This window comes from Trachurus japonicus, chromosome 1, assembly GCF_045865225.1.
Source record: "Trachurus japonicus isolate A0001 chromosome 1, Traja_1.0".
Taxonomy (NCBI): domain Eukaryota; kingdom Metazoa; phylum Chordata; class Actinopteri; order Carangiformes; family Carangidae; genus Trachurus; species Trachurus japonicus.
Window position 1 is genome coordinate 35,071,442 of NC_140907.1, and position 21,422 is coordinate 35,092,863.

General features: G+C 39.8%; 2 protein-coding genes across 5 annotated transcripts in view; one reads left to right on the forward strand and one right to left on the reverse strand.

The window, feature by feature from the left end:
- Nucleotides 1-342: 342 nt before the first annotated feature.
- Nucleotides 343-14,078, forward strand: ptp4a1 (protein tyrosine phosphatase 4A1). Of its 3 annotated transcripts, none has more exons than XM_085786025.1 (7): nt 343-494; nt 4,942-5,575; nt 5,625-5,757; nt 6,609-6,701; nt 9,019-9,149; nt 10,558-10,632; nt 13,934-14,078. In XM_085786025.1, the coding sequence occupies exons 1-7, from the start codon at nt 470-472 to the stop codon at nt 14,049-14,051; spliced, it is 1,209 nt and encodes a 402-aa protein (XP_085642151.1). In that variant the 5' UTR covers nt 343-469; the 3' UTR covers nt 14,052-14,078. The 3 variants fall into 3 exon arrangements, with proteins under 3 accessions (XP_085642151.1, XP_085642142.1, XP_085642160.1); XM_085786016.1 differs by having other exon boundaries at nt 393-494; nt 4,945-5,575; XM_085786034.1 differs by lacking the exon at nt 343-494 and having other exon boundaries at nt 5,495-5,757.
- Nucleotides 14,079-21,035: 6,957 nt separating this feature from the next.
- col9a1a (collagen, type IX, alpha 1a) overlaps nt 21,036-21,422 on the reverse strand; it is a 27,047-nt gene continuing 26,660 nt past the window's right edge. For both annotated transcript variants that reach the window (XM_085786067.1, XM_085786058.1), the window contains one exon: nt 21,036-21,365. In XM_085786067.1, the coding sequence (XP_085642193.1) occupies nt 21,157-21,365 (209 nt within the window). In that variant the 3' untranslated portion in view covers nt 21,036-21,156. The remainder of the gene's footprint in view (nt 21,366-21,422) is intronic.

The window sequence follows — 21,422 nt, forward strand, 5'->3', positions numbered from 1 at the left end:
CACTTTATGAGGCAGCAGAGAATGATGATGGGTATAATGACGAACTGTGTATGTATTTTTACTGTTTCTTATTTATTGTATTGTTTTTGTATGAATGTCTCTCACTGCCAGCCAAATTTACCTGCGGGTACAAATAAAGCAATCTAATCTAATCTAATCTAATCTAATCTAATCTAATCTAATCTAATCTAATTGCTTAATTTGCGCAATTAACTGTGCAAAACCTAAAGATGTTATATAATGATATAAAAACAGCAGATAGAACTCTGCAAATCTTCACAGTGGGAAAAGCATAGATGGGTATTTTATTGTGAAAATCCGGACAGGAAGTCTGCTTCCCCTGTCTCTCGTGCTTGCCGGTGTCGCCCGAACAGTTCAGGAGACTTCGGCTCCGCTCGGGGGAAACAGCACCGGATTGTATGGTGGAGAACCGTTTTTTATAATTTACCTTTTTCTGGGGACCGGCTGTATGATTAAGCTACAATCTTCAATGAGTAAGCATATCCCAGTAAGTACCTCGTCTTTTCGTGACTGCCATTTTGTCTTTATTCCCCCTTCTCCTCCTCCTTCTTCTTGTGTTGAAGCGGTGAAGAAAGAAAGAAAATCTCTAACCCAACACACACACTGGCCTTCTTCACGTTTTCGGGTGAAATCACGGCCTTGCAGTTGCTCAGGTCGGAGAGGAGGAGGAGGAGGAGGAGGAGGAGAAGAGAAAAGGAGGCAAACGCGGGTTTATATCTCCCTGAGCCTGCAGCAGCCTGGTGTTCAATCATCAGCCATTATGCTGTAACAAAAACCGGACTGAACCGACGGTTGTCATGGTTATTTAGCCGTTAATAGAACCGAACGTTGGTGGTGTTCGGAGCGGCAGTTGGATGCGCAGCAGCACGAACGTTCTGTCGGTCGGCTACTAACGTTAGTCACTCGAACTTTCTGTCGGTTTAGAACGATGGGCGAATTTAAAAAGACGTTTTTTAACGGTTGATAAACTGATTATTTAAAAAAAAAAATAATAATAACGTTCTATTTATTCGAACGCTTTCCGACACCGCCCGTCCGTTGCTCCTTCACAATCCACAAAGGCGTCGTGCTCGGTTCGTCACCGCCGGGAAGCAACGTGTGGTTTGTCCGCCTCGTAGCTCCTGACAGCGCCGATAAAGGATAAAGCAAGGCCTCTAACGTTAAATGATGGCCGCCCGGTCTATGTCTATGTCCACCACCACAAAGGAAACACACACACACACACACACACACACACACGTTACAGCCCGGTTAGGTAGTGTGAAAATACAAACAAACATATCATCATCATAATTTTTCATCGACCTGCTTGGGTTTCATGTGTTTTTTTTTCTTTTCTTTATAAATTATCCCTTTGTCACCACCACCTCCCTCTTTGACATATTGTTAATCACCTTCTTTTGTCCTCAGTGTTAAATTTTCTACCAAATGCTGTTTTTTCCCCCCTCTCTCTCTCTCTCAGCTGGAAAATACCGGATTAACAAAAGCATACTTGACCAGCTTAGGTTTTGCATAAGTGTTTGGAGCACAAGCTGCAGAAAAAAAAGCATTTAACACACTTTTCTGATTTGTGGATGTAGGCCTAATTATGATGTGAATAATAAAAAAAGAGGGACATTTAAATGGCAGTGAAAGCAGCTGTAAGTCAGTGTAGTGATGTTAAAGCCCTGCTGAGGGCCTCATGGTGAGCTCAGCTTTCATAGATATGACCTAGATGTCAGAAATGACACATCCTTTCTATTGTACTCGGGCAGCCATTAGTAGGTATATCACACAGTACTGTAGTGTGAGTTTACAACACACCAGGCAGGTTTTCTTTGGTTTTTGTGGTGGTTGTTACCTTTTTTGTGTGTGTTTATTTTTATTATAACAAAGGAATAGAGATACATATTCACAATAGTTGGAGGTGCTACATAACAAACAGGACATAAGCCATAGATAATGGTGACAGTAACACTCGGTCGGCTTCTAGACATTAAATTGAGAAAAGGTTGCCAGATTTAAAAAACAAACAAACAGATTTTAGCTCTTTAGCAGTCATAATGTACTGATTTTCTCCAAGTGTAATACATTTCCCAGCTTCCTTAGCCACATTTCCCATCTAGCAGCCCTTTCAGATTTCCAGGATTGTAAAATCAGCTTTCTGGCTAACAATGTTGAGAGGGAAAATAGTCCTATATAGCCTCACATCTACTTTTCACCCCATCCAGATTGGCCACCCCAAACGACACGGCTGGGTTATATGGACGATTAAAGGCCTTAGTGAAAAACTCAAACAAGGAGTGTTATTTTGTTACACAAGTTTGTCATAGGTTTCTCACGCACAAACCAGACTTCAAGTGGGTAGTGCCTTGTTAATGGTGCAATCTGTTGACTAAGATGGTAAAATTTCACCACCCATCCCATCTTTTGTATAGAAAGGGTTATTGTAAACAGAATAATAATTTAAAAAAAGGCATAAAAACACAGGGACTTTGTTGTTTTATTGGTATCACTGTCATTTATACCTTACGTCGTGCTTCTGGCAGGAGTGTGTGGTGGCAGCATATGAAAGCACGAGCTACAGGAAACTCATAAAACCATAAAAAAAATACACTATCAACTGTTTCTTCTCGACTTCAGTGAATTGGACTTCCTCTTTGATTAGTTCCCTTTTGTACAGCACGGTCTAGACCTGACCAGATAACTGTGGACTTCAAAAAGACATGACAGTTTGTACATTGGTTTAAAATGGCAGCTCCTTCCTTGACCTGGACCCTGCATCAGTGGACTACAGTGATATTAGTCCACATAGGTGACGACACTGAGCTCTGTGGGGGTGTGTGTGTGTGTGATGCAACTGTGTGAAAATACAGATATTTTGCAACTCCACCAACATCGGCAGCATAAATCAGACTTCAGCAGCAGCAGATTAATGATTATTTATGATGAGCAGTGGTACATGTTGATCCTTTGTTCCCTGAAACGTCCATCACAGATCACTGGAGTTGATTTATAATGATGTCACACAAAGAAAAGCCAACCTGTTCTCAATTTCCTAAAGCGCTAACAAATCTAATGTCAAGTTCCAAAAAACTGCTAACCATGGATGAATTAAACCTACGCAATTCTACTATTTTATATTTTATAGTGTTAAGGCCTTTTTACACCGGGTGCGTAACGAATAAACAACACAAAATTGCAAAATATTCGGCGGCAAATTCATGGGAATAATGCCGCTAATTGGCATCGTTTATGGTCGGCACTACGACCGTATCTGATTGACCTCCGACTTTCATTCTTGATCAATGAAAACATTCTTGGCAAATGCTTTTGCTTTCGTCCGTCTTGCACCGGTCCAAGAATTTCACCGTGCGTGCAGAGGCTCATGGGAAATGTAGTGAAAACACTTCGCTTTCCAAAACTCCTCGTAGTCTCTTTGACTTGACTATATCCAATACAGCAGCTCATCACTGTCTGATCAATATCTGATCACTAGGGCTGCCCCCAACCAAAGATTTTGTTGGTCGACCAGTAGTCGTCACTTATGGCGATTAGTCGACTAATCGACCCCCCACCTTGAGGGAAAAAAAAAAAATTAGATTTTTTTTTTTTTTTTTTGTGCCCGCGGTCAGGTTGAGAATTAATTAATTAATGCTTGTGACTCCGGCCGTGTTGGGTCCGAGATTCAACAACAAGCCGGTCATGTTTCACCGTTATTACCGGCAGAATGCCCGTTTATCACCAATAAGCACAGTAGATGAGGAGGGTAAAAAGTTACTGAGCTCAGGCTGTGACGGGTCTCTGACTGCAGCGGGGACTATCATGGATCTGCTCCGTGACACTGAGACTGACCGCCGGTGAGCGCTGTGGGACGGGACCGGGGCTCAGACAGCACCCGCTAACGGTTGAAAACAGCGGTGATACCTTTTTTTACAGTCTATGGGTGATACGAGAGAGACTGCCGTGTAAAAAAAAAAAAAAAAGTGTCACGTCACGACTTCCTGTATTTGGCCCTTCAAAATAAAAGCCCCATAACCTTTCATATACAGTTCAGTCATTGATGTTGGCCTAATTTTGACAAGACACGGCTCCAATCTTTTTTTTTCTTTTCCTGCGACCAATCGACCAATGAAATTTTGGTCGGCTAATGATTTTTTGGTCGACCAGTGCTTGGTCGACTATTTGGGGGCAGCCCTACTGATCACTGTCCTTCATTTCGTTGTCTTTGTAAAGTTTGTGTCCCTTGTCAAACTAAACAATGTGGTGAACATGGACTGTAAATAAAGAGATGATGAGAGCAAAGACGTGACGTACCTCCTTTTCACGCTACATGATTGGTTGATGCGTTTATTTGCCGGGTGAAAGCTCAGAAATTTTGACCCCACTGCAAAAAAAAAAAAGTTGCACTTTTGCCACGTAACATTTGCTGCCGGTGTGAAAGCACTTGTAATGGAAACCGGGGTTTGAAAAAAATATTGAGGTGCAAATTATTCGCATGAAAAATACGCCTTAAGGGTTGGCAATAGCAGGCGATACATCATTAGCTAGTTAAGAAAGTAAGTTAAGAAATTAAATCTTCTAGTTTCAACTTGAATATTGATATAAGATGGAATAATAAAGTTAAAGGTCAAAGCTCTGTATGTTTGCATAATGAGAAGCTGGAGCTTGTTTTCCAATTAGGATATTGTGGATAAATTGTTGAAGAAAAGGATAAAGCGCTATGGAAGATGAATGAATGAATGTTGAAGAAAACAACTCAAATATTGGACAAACATTCAAACCAAATCAAGATGGTAAAGTTCATTCGTTTTGTTTTGGGGTGACTTGTCCATTTTTTAAGACGCCGTTTTTAAAAGCTCCTTCTCTTCTTCCGTCTCCCTCTTCTTCCTCTTCTTCTTTCTCCTCTTCCTCTTCCTCCTCTCCTGTCTTGTCCTGCAGCAGTTCTGTGGTGTTCTGGGTCACACATTTATGGAGTTTCTGAAGGGCAGTGGGGACTACTGCCAGGCTCAGCACGCTGCCTATGCAGACGAGTGAACGGCCTGACTCGCCGTCGATCCGAAGCACTTGAGCCACACAGGAGGGAGGGGACCCCCCGGGAAAAAAGTTGGCAGGACCGGGACGCGCCTCCCAGAACCAGCGACAACTCAACTCGGCCTGGATGGGGTAACTCCACCCGCTGCACACTGCCCTCGTCGGCTTCCGCCTGGCCCCCGAATCAAGGTGGAACCAGCCTTGTTTTTTTTGTTTTTCTTCCTTTTTTCTTTTGTTTCATTCCAAAGGAGAGGGTTTTTTCACTTTCAGTTACTTTTTTCCAATTGTCCGCCCGCCCTTTTTCGGCCACCGTCGACTTCCCCCTTCAAAATTTTTCTCCATTTTACCCGTCGCAGCCTTCGTTCGTTCGTTTTAGTTCTTACTTAGCTTTATTTTTATTTTCTCCCAAAGCCTTGCCAACCTCGAAGAAGACCGGAGGAATTTCTTTTTGGAAGCTAGTTGGACATTTTGTGTTTGACATTCCCTCCGAGTTTAACTCAGCGTTTACATTGGTGTTTTTAACTCTGTGGAAGACTTTTCAGTTTCTTTATCATTATCAATATCATTATTATTATTATTATTATTATTAGTATTATTTTTACGTTTTTTTGCGTCACAATGGCTCGTATGAACAGACCAGCCCCTGTGGAGATCACCTACAAAAACATGAGGTTCCTCATCACCCACAACCCCACCAACGCCACCCTGAACAAGTTCATCGAGGTGAGCTGAATGTGCTGGGACTGTGTGTTCATGATTCAGACACATCATCAGGACAGAGATAATGTTTTTTTTTAGAGCATAAGAGATAAAACGATAATGGAGGACAGACGCTAGAAAACAACAAGAATGAATCAAGCTTTGTCTGCTTTGTGTTTGTGTTTATATTTTAAAGGGGATAGTTCAACATTTTGGCAAATTGGTCCATTGCCATAATCCCTATAGTCATAGAAGCAGTAGGTTCCTTTCCTCTAGTTGTCGGTGCAAGCTATTTTTAGAACGGCGGAGCAGAGCCGCGAGCTGCTCAGAGCTACGCTATGGAGGCTATTGGGTTTCTTAGTTTCCCTCATCAAATACACAATCCAACAACTCCAAAACGCTCTGGTGGACAAGTTGTGACCTGCACATTCACCACGCTATGAGATAATAACACAACGTTACCAGACAGAGTTGTTTTAGAGGTAAATTCATGCAAAACAGCTGATGCTCGTTGCCTTCAGGGACAGTTTTTCATCAAGCAGTCTCTGTATTTACCTCTAAAACAACTCTGTCTGGTAACGTTGTGTTATTATCTCATAGCGTGGTGAATGTGCAGGTCACAACTTGTCCACCAGAGCGTTGTGGAGTTGTTGGATTGTGTATTTGATGAGTTTGATGAGGGAAACCAAAAAATCCCATAATGAGCCTCCGTAGCGTAGCTCTGAGCAGCTCACGGCTCTGCTCCGCCGTTCTAAAAAATAGCTTGCTAACGAACCTACTGCTATATAGACTATAGGGATTATTATGACAATGGGGCCAATTTGCCAAAATGTTGAACTATCCCTTTAACTTACACATCTTACACTTTTTGACAGGAGCTGAAGAAATATGGAGTCACCACCGTAGTGAGAGTGTGCGAGGCCACCTACGACGCCACCCTGGTGGTGAAGGAGGGAATCCAAGTTCTGGTGAGTTTTTTTTTTTAACAAAATGTCCAAAACAGACAAACACTTTGACTGTGAGTGGATTATAAAATAAAAACCTGCGCTCTCCCCTCCAGCTGTGACTACTTTCCCTCCTGAACACGCGCTGATCATCGGTTTTATCTCAGTGTTTTTCAGCTGTTTTTTTTTCTTTTTTTCTGCTGCTGCTGCTGTTATGTAAAAACATTTTCCATTAATAACTCACACATGACTCATGACTCACAGCGCTCTAGTCTGTACTGTACCTTTCCTCTGTCGTCAATAAGCAGCGTTGATCCCTGTGATCGAGGGGAGTTTATAGACTCACTGGGAGATTTAATCACTTTAACAGTGTTTTACGTTCCCCATCTTCCAAAGCGTTTATTGACAGATCAGTGCAGCCGATCCCTATTGATCCAGAGAAATCACATGGTCGGGATGTTCTCTTTGCTTCAAAATGTCATCAAGGTATCCGCGGGGTCTTGAAAAGTATTAAAAACGTCTTAAAAAGTCTTAAATCTAAGTTGGCTTAAGCTGTAGGAACCCTGTTCTTTCTTTCTTACTTTCTTTTTATTTATTCCAACCAAGGCAATTTCACAATTTGACAATATCATCACAACATTTCTTCCATTGCCATTGCCTGCCCCCTTACTTAATATCTAATTTCCCATGTAATCTGTCACTGAGCAACATTCTTGCTATAAAACATACAAAACAAAAGAAACAAAATGACAACAACAACCAATCACCATGGTGGCTCTTGTTTTCTATGTTGTGACAGGATTTATTTACTATTTAGATAGATGATCTGTGAATGGAATTCTGGGAGATTTAATCACTTTAACAGTGTTTTACGTTCCCCATCTTCCAAAGCGTTTATTGACAGATCAGTGCAGTGACTGATCCCTATTGATCCAGAGAGATCACATGATCGGGATTGTTCTCTGTGCTTCAAAATGTCATCAGGGTATCCGCGGGGTCTTGAAAAGTATTAAAAGGTGATAAATCAATTTTGGGAAAATTAAGACCCTTAAAAAGTCTTTTCACGACTTTATAAAGTCTTAAATTTTGAGGGTATTTATTTCTGAATTAGCTGTCCAAGACTTTGAGTCCTAAAAAACATTGTGAAAGTGTGTGAATTTATTCATTTTATTAAAAAACAAAGATGAACCGGTACATAAAGAAGAAAAGAAGATTGTTGTTTTTGTTTTTTGAGAGTGGAGCAATGTTTTTTTGTTTGGTTTTTTTTTTTGATAAAATTTGCCTTTGATTTATTATCCTAACCTATGAATTCTAGTCTTTATCACAACCTAAAACTGTTAAGTTAAAAGTGTCACTGACGTACAGTAAATGGTTACAGCTTGTAGTGGCGGTGAGGTATTGAAAAATATTGAGAAGGTCTTGAAAAAGTCTTAAAAAGGTATTAAAATTAACTTCAAGGTTCCTGTATAAACCCTGTAATAGATCCATGCGTTTACTGCAACTATGACAACGACTGAAAACCATGGAAACGTAAACGTACAATTCCCCTGGAAATGCAAAACTGGCTTCCGGTTTTGACCATAGATCAATTCAATTTATTTCACACACGTACAACAGCATCTGCAGAGCATCTTAGATACATATTACGTTTAGCTGCAGTGTGCGAAAACGGGTCACCCCAAGGAAGCCACTCAAGGCTCATAGTAGGGGGCCCTCAGACATACCATAACATACATTGAGTACATGCCAAAACAGACACACAAACAGACATCAGCACAAGCAGACACTAGGACAGACATACAGCAACATTTACATCTTCCAAATGCAACTGTGTGTGTGAGTGGAGAGAAAAAAAGGAATTAAGTAAAATAAAGATAAGCAGGTGGACATAACGGTTTGGGTGTGGGGTAGAATGGCGAGTAAAGGCAGTATTCCTTCGACAAGTCAGGGCTACATCGATAATACAATACATTATAATTAATCAAACATACCTTAACAGTAATAGATGACGTTGGGAAGCTTGTGCATAGAACCGATGAAGTGTTCCCTACAAACAGATCCTATAATAACTAACTGCACTGACTGTGTAAAACTGGAATAAAACTTTATGTGTAACTATAAAAAAAAAAAACATTTAAAAGATGTCGAATGAAGACACAGATCGAGTAGGAAACCCCCCCGTCCCCCCTGCAACAACATTTTTCTTTCCCTGCTGCTGCCGGTTCAGCCCTCACACTTCTTTTGTTTTGGTTTCCAAGAAAACTGGGCCGATGATGATGACGCTATTTCCCTCCTTCTCCCTCTCCTTTCCTCCTTTCCCCCCCTTTCCCCCCGTGTCCAGGATTGGCCGTTCGACGACGGAGCTCCTCCCTCCAACCAGATCGTGGACGATTGGCTGAACCTGCTGAAGCTGAAGTTCAGGGAGGAGCCCGGCTGCTGCATCGCTGTCCACTGTGTGGCCGGACTGGGGAGGTGGGTGGAGATTAAAGTGTCACGCTCTCGGGGGAAATAAAACTATTAGTCATGAAACAATTAGTTAGATTATTGTTTTATTGCATTTCCAGAAGCGAACATGTTTTTCTTTAGCTTTTAGACTTCTGGTTCAACTCTTTTTTCTCTTTTCTATGTTGTGACAGGATTTATTTACTATTTAGACCTGGGATGTGCACGGTTACCCGAGTACCCGAGTACCCGAGTAGGCAATCTGCTATCCGGTTATGAATTTATTATCCGGTTAACCTAGGATTAAAAAAACGGCACGTTAGAGCAACAGTCTAGTGTCGGATCAAACTACATCATCATGCCGTGGTTCGGCTTTTTAGTTTCGGATCAAGCAACGTGATTTTCTGCTGTGTAAAAGCGTTTTTGGATCGAGCCTCGGACTTTCAAACCTTTTATAATAATCTGTGGTGGTTCCCTCGGCGTGAACCGTCGGGAGGGAGACGACAGGTGTCATCAAGTCTGTTAGAAAATCTGCTTTCAGTTTACAAACATTCTGAAACCTTCCCAGTTATTTCCTGAGACGATGCGAGGCAGAGAGGAGCGAAGGCACCAACATGTAGTGTGGACTAATAAATAAGCACCGCTAATGATTTAAAAAAAAAAGAAAAAAAGTTTTCTCCTCCGACTCCGAGGCAGCCGCGGCATAAAGATGCACATCTGCCCCATATGTGCATCTTAAACTCCAGTCTCTACTCTTATTATCCACCTGATAATTTGTCTGACGACGCTGTGTGTCAGTAATGCGGACTGTCTGACGGTCCGTGATGTCTGTCAGACATGACGTCATTTTATTTTTTATTACAGTATTCGGTTACCCGGTAACGTCAAGGTTAGGATACTCAGTTAGAAAATTATTTGAAATGCCCATCCCTAATTTAGACAGATAATCTGTGAATGGGAATAAAAAGTTAAAGCACTTTGCTAAACCGTTTCAGTAATAATCCTTTCACAGATTTCAGTTTTGTCTCCAAAGATGGTGACAGTCCAAATGTTCTTAGTATTTTAAAGTTTTTTCTCATCTAATGAAATCACACTGAGTCCGTTTGGAGATTAAACTAAATGCTAATGAAGTGCAGTAAACTCAGTTAATTAGTTTAACTTAGAACTTTTTCTATCTTGACTTGAAATTAAACCTGACAAACTGGTTCCATTTCCTCTTTGATTTTAATTCCTCTTCAGAACAAACTTATAACACTTGTGCTTTATGACTGAGAGGAGATGGGACTCAAAGTTTGTGAAATGTTTTTATACCTGGAATGAATAATAACTGAGAAATGTTGCTGCATATAGATGAAACCAGACAGAAACAGTGAAAACTGTGACTTTGAATGATAAATATCTGTTACACTAAAGCACTTCCTGTTCCCTCCTCCTGCAGAGCTCCGGTTCTGGTCGCACTCGCCTTGATCGAATGTGGGATGAAATATGAAGATGCTGTCCAGTTCATTCGACAGTAAGTTCACATCAAATCAAATAAAATCAACTGTATTTATATGGCACTTTTCATACGTTGCAGTAACACAAAGTGCCTCACAGAGGATCAAAACAAAACAAAACAAAACAGAGAGAACAAAAACAGATAAAAGTTAGTTTCGTTTTGTAAAGCTGAATCCACTTCCTTCTGACTGATTCCTATAATGATATTTTTTTTAATGTGGTTTACAGAGCGACACTCAGGGCCGTTGTATAGGGGAGAAAGGGTGATGATAATTCTAGGGGCCCAGTGCCCAGTGGGGCCCATAAAAAACCCCAGTAGTCTAATCTTTGTATGACTGATTTATTCTGCGTAAGACCCTGACTAATACTCATAGTACACTGTAAAAACTCAACATCTTTCCAAGAATATTTGTCTTATTTCTTGTCCAAATGTCTCATTTCTAGTCAAAACTAATCTCTTTCCACTTAAAATAAGACTCATTACCTAAAAATGTACTTGTTTTTTTTTAGATAATTTTCACTTAAATTCACAATAAATAGAAAAATCTGCCAGTGAAAGTAAGTTTTTTGTGCTTGTAATAAGGAAGACAAACTTGCTCCACTATCAGATTTTTTCTACTTATTCCAAGTGAAAATCTGCTTGAAAGAAGTAAAAAGTGTCTAAAAACAAGCTACTTTTAATATGATGTCTTATTTTAAGTAAAATGAGATTTGTTTTGACTAGAAATTACATTTTGACTAGAAATAAGACAAATATTCTTGCTAAGATACTTGAGTTTTTGCAGTGTAATGCTGCATTAGCATCAAAACAAAGAAGGCTAAATAAAAAACGATTATACATACGTAGTCTAAGAAAAAAAAAGGAAAAGTTAGGGGGGGGGGGGGGGCCCACTTCAGTATTCTTTAAGGGGGCCCAGAATTCCTAGCAACGGCCCTGGCGACACTGTTGTGACATGTATCTCCACACAGTGATACTAGATTAGTTTATCGACCGTGTCCCTGTGTTGGTTGGTTTACCTTTCATTTTGAGGAGATCTTGATTTTTCTGACACAAACATGGTGGTTTTGGTTGAAGCAGAGAGCGATGAGTCAGACCCGTGAATAGCTCCACATATCACATTGTGAGATAAGAAGAGTGATTCACGAGGAGGAGCGCTTCAAAGTGCGATGACTCACTGAAGTGTTTACAGCACCGACATGTCTGCTCTGAAGGAAAACACAGATTTTCACTAGATCACTGTCAAAACGGACACATTTTAGTGTTTGATGTAGTTTCATGATTGATGATGATATGTTATTGATAAAAATGCACATCATCTGATATTGTTAAATCAGTAAAAATGAAAAATGTTTATGGATTAAAAAAAAAAAAACATACAGAAATGTTTGTTTTTTGGACTAATTAAAGTAGATATACACCAAGGATTAATTATCATATTACAAAGACCTTTATTCTATTGCTATGTAATCAATAAAGTCTTTATAGGAAAAACAAACACATTATAGTACACCTAATGATAACCTTATGGCTAATAATGTGGAGGTTGTTGTGGTCTTCGATCAGCTTCTGCTCACAGGAAATGAAAAGTCAATATTTAAGTCGCAATATTTACATTTTTTGCTTCTCTTTTTTTGTTTTTTTTTGTTACGTAGCTAATGTTGGCGTTAGCAGCTGTTGGCATTTTCAATTATTAAACTTAATTCATTTATTTACATCAAACTGCTAACATCTGTAGCGGTGGATAGCGCCCATGCTACTCCTCTTATACACCGAGTCGGCAACAAAGGAAACGTCACTTCCGGTCAGAGCCGTGGGGGAAAACAAAACGATTCCCCCATAGACATACGTGTAAAAACGCGGCATTTTAAACCTTTGTCTAACGCTTGTCCGCTGTCATGTCTTAGTTTGAATCACTTGTATCTGCTGACAAAGAGCTATATATTAAAAAACTCATCACGATCCGGGTCGATTGTTGTCCGTACATTTTAAAATATTGGCTCTTTTACACCGAGGCGGCAACCAAGGAAACGTCACTTCCGGTCAGAGCCGTTACACGGTTGGGTATAAAGATATAAAAGTTCAGGTTGTGGTTTTTCAATTTATTTGCGGTGCAAAATGGTACACAACAACTCTTAGGCATCGTCTCCGAGTGTCTAGAGCCGGCCGGCGGCGACCAAGGGAACGCCCACCTAAACGTCAGAGCCGTGGGGGAAGACACACAGTTCCTCCATAGACAGACGGATGTAACTGACTGTGAAAGACCCAATATTTTAAAATGTACGGACATCAAATCGACCCGGATCGTGATGAGTTTCTTTAATAAATAGCTCTTTGTCAGCAGATACAAGTGATTCAAACTAAGACATGACAGCAGACAAGCGTTAGACAAAGGTTTAAAATGCCGCGTTTTCACACGTACGTCTATAGACCAGAGCGGCTTTTTTATGCAAATGAGAATGACTGATGCATCCTGGGTGATTTAGGGGCAGCACCCGGCATTTTTACATTGCACTCAGTGGCTTTTTGTGTTTTGATGGAGCGTAGACTGACTAACAATCAATTTGAATGTTTAATTTTTTGTTTCTTTTGTAGCACTATGTCTCATAATTATTTTGACACCCTCTTTGAAACCGACCGTTCACGCTATCTTGAAAAATTACAATTAATGAATCTACCGGTATGCTCATTTAGCCTCCCACAATGATCAATGACTCCACACAGTGGCCAGAAATTTCTTACCCAGACATCTACACGTATTTGGTCGAGTCACCGGGGAGGTTTTGGCTAAGTGTTGTCTGTAAATAGCCTGTTAATAGCCAACTTTTTGTTAGTTAGTTTGTCAAGCCAGTTTGGCTGAACTTTTCAATGGAGGGATGCCGGGCGCTGCCCCTAAATTACCCAGGATGCATCGGTCATTCTCATTTGCATAAAAAAGCCGCTCTGGTCTATGGGGGAATCGGTTTGTTTTCCCCCACGGCTCTGACCGGAAGTTTCCTTGGTTGCCGACTCGGTGTATAGACCCTTTCAGAGAGTATAAACAAAGACAGGTGTTACCAAGAATACTAATCAAGGCTCCATTCCATTTAGTGTACCAGAGCGTTTTCTAATGAGCCACACCTGTCTTTGTTTATACTCTCTGAAAGGGTCTATATTGTGAAAACTGGTACGTAAACAGCTGTTAATGCTAATATTGGCTGAAAAAAACACACAAACAAACACTCTCACAGACAGGTTGCTCTTTTACTGATATTGAACCAATCAAAATAAGACGTATATATACTGACGACGACACACTGCTGTTTGTTTCTTTTACCAGGAAGCGTCGAGGAGCGTTCAACAGCAAGCAGCTGTTCTACCTGGAGAAATATCGTCCAAAGATGCGCCTGCGCTTCAAAGATTCCAACGGCCATCGCAATAACTGCTGCATCCAGTAGAGCCAAACCCCTGAGCCACGCCAACCCCCCCCTACCCACACCCACCCACCCCCCCACCCACAACCTTCCCACTACAGAAGACTTCAAATCAACCTTGCTAGCTTATTACCTGGCAGGCTGCTTGTTGTTGGTTTTTTTTTTTTTCGTTCTGTTTTTTTTTCTTAATCATTGTGTTGAAGTATTTTTATTTGGAAAACCATGCGCGGTAATTCAACTCCTCCCCTTCCTCCCCTCTTTCCCCTCCCCTCCCTCCTCCTCCTTCTTCTACTACTTCTTCTATCGGTTCAAAATCAAGTGTCAAAAAACAGGAAAAAAAAAAACAAAAAAGTAAAGAGTTGTGTGAACCGGGATCAAAGTGTTTCCTCTTCATGTGCCCATTGGAAAAAGAAAAAAACAAACAAACACAAAAAAAAGGGCAGCACTGAGTCGTGTATCGTTGTAAGATGTTGGATTAATTGTTTTTTTTGTGTTTCTTTTTCGGCAAACGCATCCCAAAGATCTTGATTGGCCAGTGCGTTTTACATTGCCTGAGAATGTGCTGAGTTAGAATTAAAAATTTAAAAAAAAAAGGAAGAAAAACCTGACAAACATTTTTAATTTTAAAGGGATAGTAGCATTTTTTTTTTTTAAAGTGGGGTTGTATGATCTACAAATAGCCCCTAAAAGTACTTTAATTGCAGTAGAAGGCTCTCTGCACTCCTCTCGTTAGCAACGCCAGCCCATAATAGCCCTGCCCAGAGATTTACAACATACAGTGTTGTGAACAGACCCAAAGAAACGGCCTATTTTCACGGCCTAAAAGAGGTTTTACCTGAAAAAAAATACACAGTTCCATTGTTCACTATAATATAATTTTTTCCAACCCTTCAAAGTGCAGGAAAAACACAGTTTTTATTTGGACCTAACCAACTCACGTATCCCTCCGCCCAGGGTTAGCGCCCGCCGATCAGCAGTTGGTTAGGTCCAAATAAAAACTGTGTTTTTCCTGCACTTTGAAGGGCTGGAAAAAATTATATTATAGCGAACAATGGAACTGTGTATTTTTTTTTCACGTAAAACCTCTTTTAGGCCGTGAAAATAGGCCGTTTCTTTGGGTCCATTCACAACAATGTATGTTGTAAATCTCTGGGCAGGGCTATTATGGGCTGGCGTTGCTAACGGGAGGAGTGCAGAGAGTCTTCTACTGCAATTAAAGTACTTAGGGGCTATTTGTAGATCATACAACCCCACTTTTAAAAAAAATGCTACTATCCCTTTAACTTGAACAATTACGTCCCCAATCCCCCCAACACCCCCCCACCGCCCCCACCGACCAACCGCCCAACAACTACACACCCCCCGTGTTCAATTTTAAGGTTCCGTTGTTTGAAGACTGACTAGAAAGAGTTAATGCCTTCCTTGAAAAATCAGATGGTTCATCCATAAATGCCTTACAATCGAAGTGGAACAAAGGCAATCGAGGCGGGAGTCGTCGACAACTCCCGCTGGCATTTGGGGGAAAAAAAATAAAATAAAATAAAGGTGTTTCATTTTTCTACTCGGAACAAAAACTAACAAACAGACAAAAAAAAAAAAGAAGAAATAGTTGCCTTTGTCTTGTGCAGGAAGTCTTACACACACACTTATGCCCTTTCAGTAACTATTTTTTAATATAAAATGCTTAATTGTTGCAATATTTGTCAATTGAAAGTCTAGGAACTCGTACTCTTTTTTTTGTTTTATCTATCAAACATTGTTTACTAATTAACTGCCATGTCCAAAATGTGATTTTTCTTTTGTTTTTATTTTTTATTTTCAGTTTTTTGTTGTTTTTTTGTTGTTTTTATTTCAATTTTTTTTTTTTTTTTTTGCTTCAAACTGGACTTCCAACGTCTGCGATATTTTGTATGCCTTTTTATTTGATGTCCGTAACTTAAAGACTTGGATACTTGATGATTTTATGTATTTGAAAATGTGTACTATTATTATTAGGTTGGCTATTTATACTATCAATGGATGTGTGATTTAGTACCGTGAGCGACAAAGTTGTACCTGTTCACCAACTTGTGAGAGTACATTAAATGATACACTGAGAAAACAGCAGCACCGAGAGTCCTTGACTTGTTATTTTGAGTGGTTTTTGATTATTATTTTCATGGTTTATCAATACTTTAAAAAAAAAATAATTGAATGCAAGTGGAAGTTTATTATCGACTGGGAATAGAAACTGAATGAAGAAATATTAATACAGGTCAGGGCCGTTGTATAGGGGAGAAAGGTGATGATAATTCTAGGGGCCCAGCGCCCAGTGGGGCCCATAAAAAACCCCAGTAGTCTAATCTTTGTATGACTGATTTATTCTGCGTAAGACCCTGACTAATACTCATAGTACACTGTAAAAACTCAACATCTTTCCAAGAATATTTGTCTTATTTCTTGTCCAAATGTCTCATTTCTAGTCAAAACTAATCTCTTTCCACTTAAAATAAGACTCATCACCTAAAAATTAACTTGTTTTTAGATCATTTTCACTTAAATTCACAATAAATAGAAAAATCTGCCGGTGAAAGTAAGTTTTTTGTGCAGAAAAACTTGCTCCACTATCAGATTTTTTCTACTTATTCCAAGTGAAAATATGCTTGAAAGAAGTAAAAAGTGTCTAAAAACAAGCTACTTTTAATATGATGTGTCTTATTTTAGGTATAATGAGATTTGTTTTGACTAGAAATTACATTTTGACTAGAAATAAGACAAATATTCTTGCTAAGATACTTGAGTTTTTGCAGTGTAATGCTGCATTAGCATCAAAACAAAGAAAGCTAAATAAAAAACGATAATACATACATAGTCTAAGAAAAAAAAAGGAAAAGTTAGGGGGAGGGGCCCACTTTAGTATTCTTTAAGGGGGCCCAGAATTCCTAGCAACGGCCCTGATACAGGTAAAAAGAAAACTACCACACTAAGGATTTATTTTCCAAAGATGTGCCCAGTGAGAAAAGAAAGCTGTTTTCGGTGTGGTTTAAATACAAAAAAACAACATGTTTTTGCGTTGTTCTATGATAAATTTGTCTTAATTTCTGAGCATGTAAGATAAATATTTCATAGATAAGTTAGAGCCATAGGTTGCACGTCTTTAAATCAAACTTTTGGCGCTGAGAGAAATGAAATAAATACAGAAACAAACTGGTTGAATGTACAAAATAAAGTACAACCGTCGGACTACAACTTCTCCAAAGCGTAAATGGGATGGGGCGATGTGTATGAAATCAGAGGATTTGGTTCTTTTTAAAAAGGAGTTGAATGATTTCTGATTATTTTTTCAACATTGCAACAGATGAAAAGTTTTATCTTCTTCATTTTAACTCTTCTTTCAGTTTTACATTATCTGCTACAACACAATCTAAGACTCCATAAAGATGACGAGACCTAATTAAACAATAAATACATGATTCATTCAAGGTGAATCATGTTTAGGGAAACTTAATGACTGTGGTGCAAGGACACGTTTCAGTTATGAGTCCAACACTCAAAACACTTCAAACCCACACTTCACTTCAGTCTGTCAGTGATTCATGAGATGTGATGAGTCATTGAAATGTTTAAAGGTTCTTCCTGTTTGATTTGAAATATCAGATGGATTTCATAGAAAAGTGACTGGAAATTGACCAAAACTGCAAATATTTTACCTTTTAATTAAAAAATGGCTCAAACAAGGAGCAATCTAGACACATTAACAGAGTTTTATTCAACTTTTGATTAAAAAAAAAAGGATAAAGTTTATTAAAATTTTTTATTTGAATCCAAAATTGAGCGAAAATACTTTATTTGAATCTGCTTGGCATCTGTGAGATCTCAAAAGTTTCTCTGAGGTGCAGCTGCCACCCTGTGTGACGCCCCCTTGTGTTGAGTCTACAGTACAACACACAGTCTCATGTATTTATACCATAGACTGTATAGTTCTCTATCGTCTTGAGACTGTCTCTCCACTCAGTTACATAGATTTATACCCTCGGCCTCTTGCTGCTCTTCTTCATTATGATCCGATTCTGGTGGTTTTTTGTTGGTAACATGATTGATTGAAACATTGAAGGATCTCTGTCATTTCAAAACAATTCTACTTTAATTTAAAAGCACATAGACTTTGAATTTAATACCAAATGTTAATCAAATCAAACACCTTTAAAGCAATAAATAGCTACTATTGACTCGGTTTATTGAAGCACAATCTGTCTAAGCTCTAGTTTAAGTGTCTCCACAAAATTAGGAAGCAGACACTTCCTAACTTTCAAAATAAAACTGAAATCTGATTACCGGTAAGTCGAATTTAAATTGGGGGGAGATTTTATGATGAACAGGAAGCAGGAAGTAAAAAATAGACCAAATCCGGACAGTGTGGAAAACAGGAAGCGCTGATCTATTTGAGGAGGCTTTTCTGCTCTGAACACACCAACCAACCAACCAACCAATATTAAAGGGATAGTAGCATTTTTTTTAAAGTGGGGTTGTATGATCTACAAATAGCCCCTAAGTACTTTAATTGCAGTAGAAGACTCTCTGCACTCCTCCCGTTAGCAACGCCAGCCCATAATAGCCCTGCCCAGAGATTTACAACATACATTGTTGTGAACAGACCCAAAGAAACGGCCTATTTTCGCGGCCTGAAAGAGGTTTTACCTGAAAAAAAATACACAGTTCCATTGTTCGCTATAATATAATTTTTTCCAGCCCTTCAAAGTGCAGGAAAAACACAGTTTTTATTTGGACCTAACCAACTGCTGATCGGCGGGCGCTAACCCTGGGCGGAGGGATACGTGAGTTGGTTAGGTCCAAATAAAAACTGTGTTTTTCCTGCACTTTGAAGGGCTGGAAAAAATTATATTATAGCGAACAATGGAACTGTGTAATTTCTTTCTCGTAAAACCTCTTTTAGGCCGCGAAAATAGGCCGTTTCTTTGGGTCCATTCACAACAATGTATGTTGTAAATCTCTGGGCAGGGCTATTATGGGCTGGCGTTGCTAACGGGAGGAGTGCAGAGAGTCTGCTACTGCAATTAAAGTACTTAGGGGCTATTTGTAGATCATACAACCCCACTTTAAAAAAATGCTACTATCCCTTTAACCATTGACAAATATGAAAACAAAACTAAACAAAGGAGTTTGGACTCTGCACTCCCTTTGGATTGTCACCGTCCTGTCAAAAAGAGGCACAAAAATAAGAATAAACACTTTACTTCTACAACCAGGTTTGTTTCGTGTCATTGGAGGAAAAATAAATACCTTAAAGCTGTCGATCACAGTATAATTCAGGTTTAATTTGGGATTTTTTTTTTCCTGCTGCGTCGCCGCGCTCGTCCATATACAAAACATGCCAGAGGTTATCAAAATGTGTTTATTTCCTCCTTTGTACAACTTTGAAAGATGTCACGTCGAACCTCGATATAATAAATAAGAAGAAGTCATATAAAACTGTCGAGAGGTTGTTTCTTTTTTTTCTTCACACATCGGCATCCACCCGATCACAGAAACAAGAGAAATTATCAAACATATCCTAAGAGGAGTTAAACGGGTTAAACAGACAAAGATACTCACAAACAAATGCACCTTATCCAACAGTATAATTTGCGTATTGACACATTTACATAAACATACAGTGAATCTTTGCTTCGTTGTTGCTGATGTTTGGATAGAAAAAACAGGGCCTAGTGGGTTTGTAAGTACGTATATAATGAGTTTTTACATTTTTTTTTTAATTTTACAGTACAGAGACGGAGAATTGAGGTAAAAATGAAACTTTTATCTTTTTTTTTTCCCCATAAAAGCTGAAGGTTGTTGTTCAGTTTCCACCAACAGTCAGGGTCCAAAATGAGACGACCAAATCAAATCACACACACACACACAAAAAAAAAGACAAACATACAAACTAGATAGAGCACTGTAAAAGAGAGTAACAACACCACCACTTACTCCCGTGGTAATAAGGGTTTTGCGCCCCGAGTGGCAGGATATGGGTATTGCAAAAGTGAAGCCCAGAAAACCCATTCACTCCAATGTAGGCCTATGTGTGTTGCCCACTTGCTTGTAAATTGATGAAAACGGCCGTGTTTTTGTTTTTAGGTGTCTTGGTCATATCAAATTATACTTATAATTCGTTTATTATAAAATGTAGTTTGAAACATTAATGTAGACAACTTTTTTTTGTTTTGTTTTGTTTTACTCGCCTATGTGTTAATATTTAAGCAATATATCACGACAGGCCGTGGTATATGCTCATTATACCACGGCTAAGGGGCGTTGTTCGGCCCGACGCGAACGGTTACCAATAAAGGCAATATGAAAGAGGGATACGTACGGTAATCAATTTCATGTAGTTTTATTCAACCAGAAATACATATTATCCAATAAAATAGCCTCTCTGTGAAAAAAATAGTCCCACCTCTCCAGACGTTAGCTCCAAGTAGCTCTGCATCTGGTCTTTTCCTCCGCTTTTTTTCAGGTGAAAGTCACTGCTCAGTCCCCTCTACCGTTGTTAACCCTCTGGAGGTCAAAGTTCACCTTAAACATGTGAATTCAACTACTTTAGTCCATTTTTTAACATCGTAAAAACATCCGCTGTCTTTTGCTACGGACTGCAACAGTCTGTAGCAAACAACTTCCATTCATACCAGTCATACGTTGCCTGACGCGGAGTGATAGCCTACTACGCTGTGATCAGGCTTTAGAATAGTAGCCGTGGTATATGCTCAATATACCACGGTTAACAACCAATCAGATCGCCGGATTTCACCTTTCTGTTTTATAATTATCTGTAAAGGATCCTCAATGATGCTATTAACGTGGGTGATCTATAATAAATGTCCTTAAATTATAGAAAATACCACACTTTGCTCATTCACCAACAATGCAGAGTTGTCAGTTCTTGGGCGCTTTTGCAAAACCCATATTCCTCCACCAGGAGGCGCTTCCATTGAACCGATGCGTGTCGTTACTCTCTTTTCCAGCGCTCTAATACAAACCAAGTGACAAAAACCCAACATGGACAAAATCTTCCATGGAGTTCTGGTTCTGGTTCTGGTTTTCTCTCCTCCTCCTCCTCCTCCTCCTCCTCCAGTCTGTCACTTGTTCCTCCTCACATGTCGTTGCTGGGGCCCTTCATGCTCGAGTCCTTCGCCGAAACCGGTGACGCCACCATCGGCAGGACGCACTGCGACGGCTCGCAGTAGCCGTTCAGACCGGCCGGACCGGGGGGACCGGGAACGCCGTGGACGCCGGGAACGCCGCGGGGTCCCCGCAGACCGTCGCGGCCGTCTTTGCCGTAAGCCGGTCGGCCCGGGTCGCCTGAGAGAGACAGAAACAGGTGGAAAGTTTGTTTTTAATAAATACGTTTTTTAAAGG